The sequence below is a fragment of the Phascolarctos cinereus genome, unplaced genomic scaffold (assembly GCF_003287225.1).
Source record: "Phascolarctos cinereus isolate Bilbo 61053 unplaced genomic scaffold, phaCin_HiC Scaffold_3;HRSCAF=262, whole genome shotgun sequence".
Taxonomy (NCBI): Eukaryota; Metazoa; Chordata; class Mammalia; order Diprotodontia; family Phascolarctidae; genus Phascolarctos; species Phascolarctos cinereus.
In genome coordinates this window covers 61869654-61884940 of record NW_027555736.1, presented here as the reverse complement: position 1 = coordinate 61884940, position 15287 = coordinate 61869654, and the positions used below count along the sequence as shown (strand labels likewise).

The 15287-nt window shown below is 42.3% G+C and overlaps 1 protein-coding gene across 1 annotated transcript in view; it reads left to right on the top strand.

Moving 5' to 3' along the window:
* LOC110201591 (rap1 GTPase-GDP dissociation stimulator 1-like) overlaps window positions 1-15287 on the top strand; it is a gene marked incomplete at its 5' end in the record, with an annotated part of 77249 nt that overhangs the window by 42688 nt on the left and 19274 nt on the right. Inside the window, 5 exons of the mRNA XM_020977358.2 lie at window positions 1787-1909; window positions 4138-4263; window positions 6825-6953; window positions 12171-12296; window positions 13015-13158. Of these exons, the coding sequence (XP_020833017.2) occupies window positions 1787-1909; window positions 4138-4263; window positions 6825-6953; window positions 12171-12296; window positions 13015-13158 (648 nt within the window). The remainder of the gene's footprint in view (window positions 1-1786; window positions 1910-4137; window positions 4264-6824; window positions 6954-12170; window positions 12297-13014; window positions 13159-15287) is intronic.

The following is a 15287-nucleotide window of genomic DNA, read 5'->3' as shown; positions in this document are numbered from 1 at the left end:
GGCAAACCACTCCAGGATCTTTGCCAAGCAAACCCCAAATGGGGCCACAAAGAGTCAAACACAACTAAAATTACTAAACAACAATACACTCTCTCTATGAAATACAGCCTGGTATAACATAGAAAGGCAGTCTCTGTGTCAGGAACACAAGGTTTCAAGTCCTACCTCTGACTCATTACTAATCCTGGCCAAGTCACTTAACTTCTTGGTATCTCTTGCACTTTCTAAGACCATAAACTTCCAAGCAGTTGTCAATCTACATCAGTAGAGTCCCCTCACTGAAAGTTCACCACAGCAAAGAAATTACAGGTCCAATACAAGAAAGAAAGAAAGAAAGAAAGAAAGAAAGAAAGAAAGAAAGAAAGAAAGAAAGAAAGAAAGAAAGAAAGAAAGAAAGAAAGAAAGAAAGAAAGAAAGAAAGAGCCAGGCACTAGGGATCCAAAGGGGAAAAAAAAGAAACAGTGTCTGCCTTCAAAAAGCTTACATTCCACTGCTTCTATGCCTTTCCAAAAGCCCATGTGGGAAGGCTACTGGTTTTACCTTCTAGGAGAAGCAGAGAAAGGGGGCTGTATACAAAGATTTCCAACAGAGAGCATTCTTTTTGAAACAGTGTTTGCCATCAGCATCTTGACCTCCACTAATAGGGTCCACCATCCCTCATCTCTCCATATGGTACCCTTGGATGACACTGGGGCAGCTGAAAAGTCAAGATAATACATTCTAATTATGGGATGTCATGAAACTGAGAAGGAAAATCACTCCATATTTTGTAACAACAAAGAAAATCTGTTGATCCCAGCAGAGGTGAACCCTATAATCATCCCCACTAGCTTATTGCTGCACTCCATGTGCTCAGATGAAAAACTAGTTATGGCTGCTGCTTTGTTGTCACAGTTAACAAAGGAAAGCGATAAAGTCTTTGTCTATTTTTAGGCTGCAAACTCAACTCCCACCAAGCTGACCTGTGGATGCCTTAGTCTGACACCAGGTTTTTAAGTAACAGATCCCCAGCCAGTCAGTCTTCAGAGTCAGAGATTAAAAGATTTCTTCTATCATTTGTTTTGTTTTGTTTTGCTTTTTTCTGCTAATTGAAAAGGTATTCACGATATAGCCAGCTGCAAATCCTTCACCCAGGCCACCTGAAGGAAAATCTGACAGAGAATTTCCAGGATGGAAAGTTGGATTTATGGGAAGTCTTTCCACTCAAACCTCCTTGTATAATGTGCCCACCTGTTCTGCTCCCCCAGACCCAAGGAGGTCCAGTGAATAGAGTGCTAGAACTGGAGTCAGGAAGACTTCAGTTCAAATCCAGCCTTAGGCACTTCCTAGGTATGTGACCCTGAGCAAGCCACTTTACCTCCGTCTGCCTGAGTTTCCTCACCTGTTAAATGTGGATAATAACAGCACTTACCTCACAGGGTTTTTGTCCAGATCAAATGAGAGAATATTTATAAAGTGATTAGTACAATGCCTAGCACATAGTAGGCACTTCATAAATGCTTATGCTCTTCTCTTCCCCTTCCCAAGCTCATTGCGATATCTAGTTGTCAGAAACCCTGAAAGTAACGATGGACCAAACAGCAAGGGTGTATAGTGCATTGGCTAGAAGTCTAGATACCAAGGTTCTGGTTTTGATTCTGTCACCAACTAGCTGTATGACCTTGGGCAAGGGTTTCAAACTCTAAGGATCAGTTTCATATCTGTAGAAAAGGAAGGCTTAAATGGCTTCTGGGGTCCCCTACAGCCTGGAACGTCTGTAATCATTAACCAGCTTTTTTTCTTGTAGAACAGCTATCAGGAAGCCTTCTTGAAACCAGTGAGATCTTCACAACATTGGGCCAGATTCTGACAAGTCATCCACGATGCGCAGTGCCCGTTGCACAAGTCCTGGCGGAGCTGGCTAAGAACGGCAAGTGCCTAGACCCCACAGGATAGGGGTGGTACCTGTGTCCATCTCCCAAATCAGAACATTCCCTCTGGTGAGCCAAGGATGTGAGGGAAAGGAACCGCCCACCAGAGTGACACCGAGGAGCTCAGAGGCAGGATTTCCCTCACTAGAAACACAGCACTGAGTGGCTAATGGGAAAACTGGCCCTTCCTTATAAGCTAATCTGGGGGGGGGGCAAATGGACAATCTGAGAGAGCTATTCATCCTTCCAGAACCAGAAGAATATAAACTCACTTTTGTATTAGTACCCTTAGTACCTAGGACAGTGCCTGAGGTCACATAGTACTCATTAATGCTTATTGATTGAATCTAAATCATTAACTACAACAAGCAGCCTAGCAGAAAAGATAAGGTCAGTATAGGAATATTTAGAATACAAGATAGAATGTGATGAAGCTCCTTGAATCCTGCCTCAGACACTTAACTTTGGGCATCACTTAACCCCTCTTAACCTCAGTTTCCTCATCTTTAAAATGAAGATAATAATAATAATAATAATAGCAACTGCTTCACATGGTTGCTGTGAGGATGAAATGAAATAACATATGTAAAGTGTTGTATAAGTACAGTATATATAAATGGTATTATTGTCATGAGGGCCATTATAGAAATAAGAGCAAAATGCCACAGGAATTCAGAAAAAAGAGGGATTACTTCTAGCGTAGGGAAGGAGGGCAAATCAGGAAACCTGTCATAGAGGCAGTAACATTTGAGATGGACTCTGGGAATTGGGTCAAATTTTCCAAGGCCGAGATGGGAGTCAGGAACTCTGGACTTAGGGAAGGACATAAGCAAAGACATGGAAGTAGTGAAATGCGAGGAACATTCAAGAAATGACAAATAGGATGATTTGGCTGGAGTGCAGAGAAGGAATGGAAAGATGTGGCTGAATTGGTGGGCAAAGGATAGATCATAGAGGGCTACAAATGTCAGCCTTTCTGGACTCCTTCGGACCTGGCTCAGCTGGCATGATTCTATGTGGGTTTTGCCATTAGCAAAAAAAATAGAGATCAAAATGTATAATTAAAGACCATCTCATGACAGATAGTAGTCAAACAGTAAGGGAAGGAGGGAAACCTCAGACAGCGAGAGGTTTTCTCATCTATCACCATTTCCAGGAGCCTCCCCAGAGCTTCTAGTTGCCTTCCTTACTCGGCATAGGGTTTCCCTCTAAGAACTGCCAGGTAAGTATTCCAAGGCACTCTGCAAATCCTTCCCTCTCAGCAATTTCCCAGGAGTAGAGACCAGCCTGTGGCCACTGGATACCACTCCACAGCTTAATCTACTAGAGACTTTGCCAATGTTCTCAGTGGTAGTCATCCATCTGTCTATATAAACTCAAACCACTGGACCCTCTGCCATTTCTACAGCTGGTTTGGGCAAAATTATAATATCAGAGGAATTTGTCTTTCATGTTTTTGGCCTCTTATTTCTCTTGGAATCCTAAGATTCCCTCTCTCTCCTCTTTCTATGGCACCCTCTTCTTCCCTCATTCTCTTCCCCAATTCAAATCAAGTGGTGACCTCATTATATTTCCTGCCCCCTACTTCCTAGCAACTAACACCTGCTCACCAGAGTGGGTATTTGGGGGTCAGGAGATTCTGGACAGAATGGCTCCTCAGGATGTACAGCAAAGCAATATAATTGATCATCTTTACCCACACTTTGTGGGGAGGGGACTGGCTGCTGTGAGATTTGGAGCTACTTATGGGTAGTCTATCGATATAATTAATAGTGACATAATGAAAAATAACCAGAACCAGTATGTAGGCCCACAATGCACACACCACTACTGAAGGCAACCCCATTCCCCTCTTTAACACCCAATGCTATAATTTCTCCCTGTATCTTCCTTTACCCCAGAGCCCAAATCCTAGCTCTAACCTTCTTTTACCATACACACACACACACACTTACTCGCGCGCACACACACACACACACACACACACACACACACACACACACACACACCTCCCATGGCATTCATTTTTAATCAGGTTTCACCTTAAAATATTATTCGGGCTTCCCTTGCTCAGTGTCTTACCCTGAGCTCCTGGGCGTTACCTTCCCTTCTTACCACAGTCCATAAAACCTACCAGTCCATAAGGCCCACACTAGCCATGCCATTTTATATCCAGCTCCTTTGTTCCCCATGCACTATCCTTAACCTTGTTTCCCTGTGTCTGCAGAGGAGCTAAAGCAGCCCTGCATTGACGCTGGCCTGGTGTCTGCTCTGCTGCCTCATCTGGAAAGCTCTGACCAAGATCTGCTGCTCCACGCTGGGAGGGCCATTGGGCGCATCTGTTATGGAAACAGTAAGTGCAAAGTTTGGCAAGGGAAAACTCCTTCCCCCTAAGCTGCTGCTGGGCCTTAATCTCCAGTGCCATGTGGAGAGCTGTCTGCCACTTGGGAGTGAGCTCAGCCCCTGACAGGTGGCATTTGACAGCAGCCAGATGGATGTCAGACTGGAAGGAGAACAATAGCCTCAGGTCACTTGGGGAGTGAGGTCCATTGCATCTAAATCACTGACCTAACTTTGGTTTCCCAAACCTGGCCTACCTTTCAGCATCTGGGCCTTTGGAAGGAAGAGCTATCTGGGAATATTTCTTCATATTTATACAGCATTTGATATTTACAAAGAGCTTTCTCTCACTGCCAATAGAAGGGTGGCTGGCAGTAAGAAATTGCCCTCTGACTTCAGATAAAAATAGAACTATTGAGCAAAACAGGCTGTATTTGTTCACCAGATGACAAATGCAGAGTGTCTGCATTCCCATACAGAAAATTCAGAATGTGGGAGTTCCATATCCCAGAAGGGGCTAAGGAGCATTTTGTTTTTCAATACATTGGCATGAGAATAAGACAGAATAAGAGCCAACGAAGGGGTTATAAAAGAGACTACCTGTGTACCTGTTTATGCCTCTTAAACTAGGCATACTAGCACATTGATACACTGCGGGTAGAGCTGTGACTTGGTCCAGTCATGCTGGAAAGCAAGTATGGATCTAGGCACCAGAAGTTACTATACTATGCACACCCTTCAACCTAGCAATACCAATGCTAAGCCTGTACTACTCCCCCCACCCCCACCCCTCCTAAGATCAAAGACATAAGAAAAAGATCCATATGTACAAAAACATAACAGTTCTTGTATTGGTAAAGAACTAGACACAAGAACTCTTTCTCTGTCATCCCTGACAAATGGGTATCCAGCCTTTACTTGAAGAGCTCAGGAGCCCACCACCTCCCAAAGCAGCACTTTGGGATCGTTCGCATTCTTTTTGGCATTTTCCTCCTTGTGCACTGAGCCTAAAATTTTCCTCTTGTTCCTAGTTCTTCTCTGGGGCCAACCAGAACAAATATAATTTTTCTTCCATGTTTAACAGCCTCTTAACGACTTGAATCAATCCACCATTCCATATTTCAAACCTACCACCACTTCCCACACCAAGTCTTCACTTCTCCAAGCCAAATACTACAGCTCTGACCACTCTCAAATCAACAAGTTTTCAAGATCCCTATGGCCTCTAAGATTCTATCACTCTAAATAGCCACAGTTTCTCCATTGTGAGCACCCTGGCATGATCAATTCAGAAAAGACAATCATTCAGCCTAGGGATGAATTCATTAAAGCAATACACAATCTGCAGAGTTGCATCTGCTTGTGGTGGTTGGTCCACAGATTAGAAGCTAACCTTGAATTCTCAATTAGTTAATACCCAACAGCATGTCTTCTTTAATATAAGAAGAGTCAAGCACCTTCCATGAAAAAGTATTGATCTGAGTCCTTAAAATATGTTAGGTGAGGATACTGCTGTTTGATTCTGGTTTTTCCTAATCCTCCTTATTTGAGCACCATGTTTCTTTCTCGTCAAAGATCCACATGAATGACCCTCCATGATGCCATTTTACAGACATTAGAATCAACTCAAGGACTCCATTCTGCATGATACCTTTCTTGGTTCATCTCTCCACCCTCACTACTAGTTTTTAGTACCGTCACCCCAATGTTATTTTGTGCATTTGATTTGTATATGTCTTATATGCAACTGTATAGATATGCTATCTTCCCCCATTATAATATAAGCTCACTGAGGACAGGACTATTTTGTTTTCGTCTTTACATCCCCAGTGCTTAGTACAGAGTCTGGCACAGTCACTGATACTTATAGATTAATTAGCACTAGGATGTGCTAAATGGCCCACCTTATGTACAAAAGCCATAACCCTTGATGTTTTGAAGATTGATTCCTGAGGAAACCAAACAAGCAACCTAGACTAGAGGATGCCTTTATTATCTTTGCCTATCCCCATCCCATCTTCCTTTCCCTTTCCTGGAAAAGTATCAGATGTGAACAGGAACAGAGCTAGGTTCATTTTAAGGAACAGGGAAGTCTGTTTTCCTACTTGGTCAAAACAAGGCTCCTGATGACACTGAGTCTATCCCAATAACACTACCGAGTCCATCTTAGTGAGTTCCTTAATTCCCAGAATTCCAAAACAGAGGAATGTTTTTGCAGGTCAAGGGCTATTACTATGAGAATTCCCATAGAATCACTATAGACAGACTGCTGGAGTTACAAGAGAGTATATATATAGTCAGTCTATGGTGGTTGTAAGCCAACTATGGAGTTCATAGGTAACATGCATGTGTGCTCCTTGAGACCAGGGATTGTTTAATTTTTTGTAGTTTTATGTCTAGCACCTAGAACAATGCCTAGAACATAGTAACTGCTTAATAAATACTTGATGGTCAACTGTCTGCAGAGCCTTAAAGGGAAGGGAAGATGGGAGCTGTGGCAGAATATGAATTTCTGCTCCAAATATGAATAATTTTTTTTTTACAAATCTTTTATATTATAATTGTGTCTTCCAGAAGAACTTCAGGAGGAACTAGTTAAGGCTGGAGTGATATCCTTGCTGGTCAAAATCTTATCTGACTTCCCAGAAAGTGAACCACTTGTGCGGGTGGACCTGTTGGCCCTGTGTAATTTGGCAGATTTGGGTAAGGTGTAGGGTTCTTCCTACTGTAGGGTAGAACCAGCCACTATCCCTCTTTCCTAAACAGGATTTTATATTTTGATCCTGGAGACAATAAGAAACCATTGAGATTTGTTGAATAGAGAGATAATAGAGAGATCAATTTGACAGCTGAGTGGAGGATACATGAGATTGGGGAGAGATGAGGCAATGAGATTATTGTAACAGTCCAAGAATGAGGTGATGAGGGCCTATACCACCACAGTGGTGGCAGTGTCGGAGGAAAGAAGGGATCATATTGGATGGGTATTAGGAAGGTAGAAATGGAAAGATTTGGCAACTGATTGAATGTGGGGGTTGAGAGAGAGAGTGAGGAGTCAAGGATGACAACTAAATTGCAAATCTGAATGACTGGGAAAATAGTGGTACCCTCAACAATAATAAAGAAGTTGGGAAGAAGGGAGGGTTTGAGGGAGAAAGATAATGAGTTCAATTTTGGACAAGTGGGTTTAAGATGTCTAAAGGAGGGGCAGCTAGGTGGCATGGTGGATAGAGCTCTGGCCTTGGAGTCAAGAGGACATGAGTTCAAATCCAGTCTCAGACACATGACACTTAGCTGTGTAACCCTAGGCAAGTCACCTAACCCTGATTGCCTCACCAAAAAAGCCAAAAAAGAAAAAAAAGATAAGATAAGATGTCTAAAGGAATCCAATTGAAGATGTCTAGGCAATTGGAGATGGGTCAGGAGAGAGATTAGGGCTGGACAAATTGAGAATCATAAATATAGAGATGTTAATTGAATCCATGGGAGTTGATGAGATTATTATGCAAAATAGTACAGAGAGAAAAAAGAAAAGGGCCCAGAACAGATCTTTAAGGATAGGCATGATTAGTAGGCATAATCTGGATGAAGATCCACCAAAGGAGACTGAGAAGGAACATTCAGATAGGTAGGAGGAGAACCAGGAGAGAGTAGCATCACCAAAACCTAGAGTGAAGTATCAATAAGAAAGTGACTGATATTGTCTAATGCTGTAGGAAGGTCAAGAAGGATGATGACTGAGAAAAGGCCATTAGATTTGGCAGTTAAGAGATCATTGGTAACTTTGGAGAAAGGGGGTTTCAGTTGAATGATGAAGTTGGAAACCAGACTCCAGAGACTTAAGAAGATGGTGAGAGGAAAGGAAGTGGACACAACAATTTTCAATGGCTTTCCCAGGGAGATTAGCCATGGAAGGGTGGAAAGATATAAGCCAATAGCTGGCTGTTGTGAATAAATCATTTTTGAGGTTTTTTGAGGATGGGAGAAAGATGAATGCATTTGAAGGCAGTAGAGAAGCAGACAGTGGAAAGACAGAAACAAGATTAATGAGGGAAATGACAGTGCAATCTGCTGGAGAAGATGGGATGAAATGTCATCACTTATGCATATAAAAGAGTGGGCCTTGGAAAGAGAAGGGCCCTCTCTTCATGTGAAATGGGTGAAAGAGGAGATAGTTACAGAAAGCAACTGAGTACTGTGAGATGAGGGGGGAGAAGAGAAAGTTCCCAGAGAATGGCCTCATTTTTTTTCCAATAAAATATAAGCAAAGTTCTGAGCATTTAGGGTAGGGAGAAGGGGGAACCATGGGAAACTTGAAGAGGAATGAAAAGGTTTGAAAAAGATGCTATGATAAGTGGGATACTGAATTGATTAGAGAGATGTAAAAGGATTGCCTTGCTACAGTGAGGGTCCATTTGAAATTATGTAACATAAATTTGTAACGAATCCACTCAGCTCAGCTCAGCTGAGTTTCATGATTTTCTTCAGCTTTGTTCAACAGCACTAGTAGGAGCAAAGGCAGTGGAGGTAATCCAAGGCCGAGGCTTGGTGGGACAAGATAGGATAAGGGGGCTTCAAGGTATTGAGAGAAGAAGACAGTGAAGAATTGAATTGGTTCAACAAGGAATCAAGATGGGGAAAAGAAAATGTAGTCATTGTGGAGGGCAGTGGCCTGGGAGAGAACTGAGAGGTTGAGGATTAAGTCATAGTGAGAACAAAGAACATCAGGAGATGTGAGAGAGTAGAAGGACAACAGATTGTGATCAAACAAAGGAGTATCAGGGTTTGAAGATTAAAGTGCCTGAAATGCAATACAATGGCTGCCCCAGGGAGGCTGCAAAGCTCCCTTCCTTCTTGGGCAGGCACCAGGCAAAACAACAAATTGATATAAAAATTCTTCACCTTCTGTGATATTAACTATTGGTAGAATCTAACTTCCTTTGTAATACATGCTGGTTGATTTATTTTAAAACAAATATCTAGAATATGTGGTATTGATTCTTCTGGTATTAAAATTTTGTGGATTATAGGGAATGGGGAATGTACCTGTGATTTCATGATATAGGGAACTTCCAAGTGAAAAAACTGATTTTATCAATGCAGGTTTGCATCTTCTCTGCCACTTGTAGTCTTAAAGGCTATCCTTTGAAGCCACATTCTATAGAGCCACGGATAGAGTATTGGATAGGGGGTCAGGAAGACAAGTTCAAATCTAGCTTCAGACACTTGCTAACTCTGTGTAACCTTGGGCAAGTCATTTACAGTTATCCCTTCCACATTACTACTTTTCCCATCATGGTTTCAATATATGGAGGGTTGGCATAAGAAATTAAATGGGAATTTTGGGGAAGTTTTGCAGAAGCCACAGATGATACATGAAAGCCAGAAAATGACACAGAAAAAGTTTAGAAACTCTAAAATATATAAAATAGGCTTAGATTCTTAAAATCTAGCCAATAGCTCACTAATGTTCAGATTCCTTAAGAGTCTGCCCAATATGACAGGTGTCCTAATAAACCTTGTCTTTGGCTGAAAAAAAGGCTTGGGTTGAATTCTTGTAGGCAGGACCCATGGGTTGTGATTTTGGAGTCCCAGCACCCCTAAACCTCATCATTTTGGTGGCCCGTACAGGGAAACTGCCTAACCCCAAGTTCTTCTGTAGCCAAGACTGGAAGGTATGTAAGCCTGCCCTGCTCCCCCTTCTTGCGCTCCAGTTGGGGTCGCTCTCCAAGCACCAAGGCTTGGAGGTGCTTTTCGGGCAGACAGTTACAAGGCTGTCTAGCACTCGGCCTGATATTCTCAGGCTCTCTGTCCACTGGGTGTCCAAGGCCATGGACCGGGTATGCCTTCTGCAGCATAGAGGACAAGGCGCTATCAGGAAGTGTATGCCCAGTTCTGTCAGTTCTCTCAGTGCTACAGAATTGGGGAAAACTGCAGTTGTTTTTTGGTTCTCTGAGGCTTACTTACTCCCTTCCCTCTACACTCCTGAATTCTCCTTCATGGAGGTTACAGGGGAAAGCTAGAACAGCTAAAAATATCTTGCAGATTCTGGAGGTTTTGTGATTGATCATTAAGGAGTTTGGAACTCCTCCTCACAACCCTGGTCACTCTTTTCTCCCTCTCTTCACTTGAGTCAAGAGGGTAGCTGGTAACCTCTTTCATAGGAGAAGAGAGTTTCACCCTTTACCCCTCACTTTTGATTTTACCCTCCCCCACCTAGGAAAGGAAGGAGGGAGGAGGTGCAGCAGCTACAGTGTGGGTCCCCCTGACGATGGCCTTGGGCCCTAGGGCAACCTTTGCCTGGAAGCATCACCCCAGTTCGGCACATCCTGCTCAAAGTAAAGAAGCTAGCCTCTGAACCTGGACTACAGGCCATTCACCTACAGTTGGTGGCAAACAGAGGGTACCAGCCGTTGTTCCCTGGATGCAGCTTGTGCTTGGTTGCAGCCAACCTCCTCTTTGGGACCCCCTCGAGGCAGGGACAGCTCTATACCCCTTTCCAGCAGGAAGCAGTTTCAGAAGCCAAGACTTTCACCCCTTTCCCCAAAAGAATGTGTGTCCCATTCGTCTGAGGGGGGAATGATGAGGATGAGATCTAGACCCCAGAAAGGAAAAACCCTGGACTTTCCACATGGCCAAATCTCTGGTGTCTGCCTGAGGCTATATATAATTCCATCAACTGGCCTTTCATTGTGGCTATCCCTAACCTAACCTAGCCCTTCATTGTCTTACCTCCCTATTGCCCCTGGCCACTTCCCACCCTTAATCCTATCTAGGGTCCATTCTCCCTTGGCCAAGTTGTCCAGATCCCCGGAGTTCTATTACCTCATAGACTACTTGGCCACTCCTAGATCCCTTCCATAGTCTTTCTGTATATAAGATCCATCTTGTCTCTGTTTAGATGCTTAGATTCTTATAATCTAGCCACTGCTCAGATTCTTAAGATCTAGCCACTGCTTAGATTCTTAAAATATAGCCAATAGCTCACTAATGTTCAGATTCCTTAAGAGTCTGCCCAATATGACGGATGTTCTTGTCTTTGACTGAAAAAATTTAAAAATTCAAAAATTTTAAAAAATAAAATATATAAAATACATGTATAATATCAATATATTTTATCTTTTAATACCACAATAATTCATACTTCTCTGGTCTGAAGCAAGGGTCAAATAATTTTACATGGCTTTTCCAGATCATGGGGGTACCGTACCCCTAACCCCCACAATGTGAAAGGGATAAGTGTAATCTCTGTCTGCCTCTGTTTCCTCTGTAAAATGAGGATGACAATAATAGCACAAGCCTCCCTGGGTTGTTGTCAGGATAAACTGGGGTAATGTTTATAAAGCACTCTGCAAATCTTAAAGTGCTGTGTTAATGTTAATTACTGTTGCTGTTGTTACAGATCTTCCTAGAATATTGAGAAGTTAAGTGATTTTGCTACAGTTACACAGCCAGGATGTCTCAGAGGCAGGATTAGACCCCAAATCTTCCTGGCTTCAAGGCCAGTTCTCTACTATCATGCCAATCGCCTCTCTTGTGAATTTATAAAACATAATATTTGGAGTGTCCTTTGGTAGTGTGGCTCTCGGGGTGGGAAAATGAGAGATATATCTGGAAATAAATGTTACATTAAAACAAAAGACATAAACAAAATTAAGATAAATCCTGTGTGTCATTTGTTACACAGCCCTGTATTATGCTCTAAGCAGCTCCCCACATTGCCTAACCTTAGTTAACCCTCTGGAATATATCATAAGGTGTTCTTCAGAAATAGACTTCTGAGCTGGAAGAATCACAGAGCTGACTCAGAGACCAGTTCTGATCTTCTAACGTTGTAGCATTATTGGGATGTGCTTCATATCAATGGCTCATTGCAAACATGTCCACTAGGTACAGGACCTCTCAATTTTCTCTCCCCAGATACAGCTAAGGAGGCCCTAAGCAAGACTAGTGTGGCAGAGGAGATGGTGAGGCAGCTAAGGAGGGCTGAGAACCAGGAGAGACTGGAGATCATCATTGACATCCTACAGCTGCTGGCAGAGAATGGTGAGGCCCAGAGTACCTATGCATGGCCATGACTATGGACCCCAGGAATGCAAATGTTGCCAAGGTCAATGGGGAATATCCACGAAGAGGAGTACTGATGAGAGATTAAGATAATGTTATATGTATAAGATACCCCCCCCAAAAAAAAACCAAAACTCTGTTCAAGCAATTGCCTAAACTTAGCCCACAACTTATATGTTCCTATTTCTTTCATGTTGAACTTTGTATTATCTTAGAAGATGGCTCAACCTGTCTTGGGTCATGGACCTAATCAGCAGTTTGGGAAAACCTATGGACCCTTTCCCAGAAAAAATGTTTTTAAATGAATAAAATAAAATACATAGGATTAAATCAAAAACCAAATATATCAAAATACAGTTATCAAAAAAATTTTTTTGAAGTTCACAGGCCCCAGTTTGGATGCCCCACCCCTGAGTCAAGTTATGTTAAGTGTACTAGATTTTAAGGCAGTACTTCTATGAGGAAAGAAAGGAGACTGGACGTTGAAGGATGAGGATTCATCCAAGAAAGGAGTTCACAGAAATCCTCTGATACTTCACTGGCTTTGTTCCCAATTATCTCCATTATCTGCTAGCCAGCCAAGAAGTCCTCTAGGTGCCTGAATCCTCCCAATTTTATCTCTTTCCTCTACCCTCTCTCTACTTTCTCCCCTTTCCCCCTCCCCCCCAACAAATAAAACCTTGTATGACCTCTACAGATTCGCTGAAAGTGCAACTGGTAGAAGCAGATGTTCAGAGTGTCCTCGTGGAGATCCTGCAGAGGGTCCAGGACAGCCCAGAGGTTGATGCTACAGGCATCCTGAAGACCATCTCAGACCTTGTCATCTCTCTACTCTTGGGAGGTAAGGCATGGGGCCAGGTGCAGGCTTGCAGAAGGCATAGGAGCCCAGAGTTCTGTACCACATCCTCCCCACCCCCAGCCAGGGAGTTGGGAGAAGCCATCTGCTTATAGCACACATGTCACTTTGTAAACTCTGCTCTGTTTCTGGGTCAGATTCCACTCTTGAGGATCTGCAGATTATTTCTTCCTCTACACACATTCAAACACAATAGAGCACATAAGGTTTCCACTGCCAGGCTCTTCTTAAATTTGACCCAAGCTAGCTGCTTTAGGCAGGGACAGCTTCCAAAAGACCTCCACTTCCCCTTTCTCATTGTCTTCCTACTCAGGGTGAAGCATGAGATTCATTCCTTTGGGTTCAATAATACAGTCTACATGGTCCATGCCCTTCTCCAGGCTCCCTCCCTCAAAAAAAAAAAATTAAGTCCTTATAGTTCAATGTGAACAAACTTATTAAATCCCTTACTTCCCTAACAGAAGAGACTGGGGTCTGGGAGAATTCCAAGAAAGGTGAAGGTGGAGGAATGGAACAAAAACTTCCATGATTTCACAGTTTTGCCAAAGGAAACCTTGAATAGCTCCAACACTTCCTTAAGCCCTGATTTTCTCCCAGCCGGGAAAAATGAGGATAAGTCTGACTAATATTGTCCTAGGATGGTTCAAGATTTGCTGTGTTCAAACCCATGCCATGGGGAGGAGAAAAATTGTTCATTATCCTTGGATCTTATCTTCTGTAAGACTGTTCTAGAATGGGGAGTCTACTCAGCTCGATAAGGCCTGGATAAGGTCACCAACGAACCTGGAACAGACAGGTAGCTACAGCAAGTGATAAACCACTTACAGGCTTGTCTCTACAGCCCCTTGGCAAAAAACCTTCCCTCATTTATCTTGCTAAACCAGTTAGCTATTTATTGTCTGCCTACTAAAGCAAAGAATCCAATGTCTAAAGAAAGTGGACAAAAAGTAGTGGGATACAACCTGACTAATTTAGAAATAGATTTTGCATGATTGCATATATATAACATATATCAAATTGCTTTCCATCTTAGGGAGGGGTGAGTGAAGGGAGAGAAGAAGAAAATTTGGAACTCAAAATTTTATAAAAAGCAAAAGTTTAAAATTGTCTTTATATGTAATCGAAAAAATAAAATATTATTTTTAAAAAGTAGTGTGATGGAAGGAGCCGTGAGGATTAAGAGTCCTGACTTCATCCGTTGATTTACGAGGTGACCTTGGGCAAGTCTCTTTATGTCTCTGAGTTTAGGCTTCCTCAATTTAAAATGGGGAGATTGGATAAGAGTAGACTAAATGACCCCCAAAACCCCTTCAGCTTTGACATTCTGACTCTGTAATATCTTTTGCCCTTAGCCCCCAATATTCCAAACCTATGCCCACACTCAGAGGCTTTCATTCCAATTCCCTTCACCCTGGAGGGAAGATGCTGATTTCTTAGCTACATCAGATTCACTGTCTCACATCAGTCAACACAATGGCTCTTCCACTTTTGCTATTTCTCTACTGCCTTTGAGATAAATGATTATCTCTTTCATATATTCATTAATAATATTCAATTATTGAATTAGAACTAAAGAGTTTTCCACTTCTTCATCCAGAAACCAACCACTGTGGGAATCTTGGGCAAGACCTACCCAGTCAGGAAGACTAAGATCTAATCAAAGAGTGTAAAGAAATTCTAAGTTTAGGGGACTGGGTGGATTCCTGATCATTGTTTTTACTGACAGGTCTGGGAAAATGTGGGTTCCCTTTTGTCAGATTGGTGATATGGATATTAAGTTTCTTTGACCAAGACTGGGCACTCAGTGTTATGTACCCTAAGACACTCTTTGGAATAAGCTCACCTCTAGTTATAATATTCATTCTTTCATTACTTGTTAACCAATTAGAGTTGATTTCCACCCTCAGGTTCACCTCCTTTTCAAAAGACTTTATAAATATCAAAGCTTCCACAGGCTCAGTCTCTTTGTTCACTGAGAGGAGCAATAAGCCTGTTTTCTTGACTTATTTCTAGATGTAGTTAATAAAATTGATTTATCCAGAGACTCTGTTTCTCAGAAATTTTCAATCATCACACCTTCCAGGGTCTCTGTCATCTTAATAATAGTAATAATT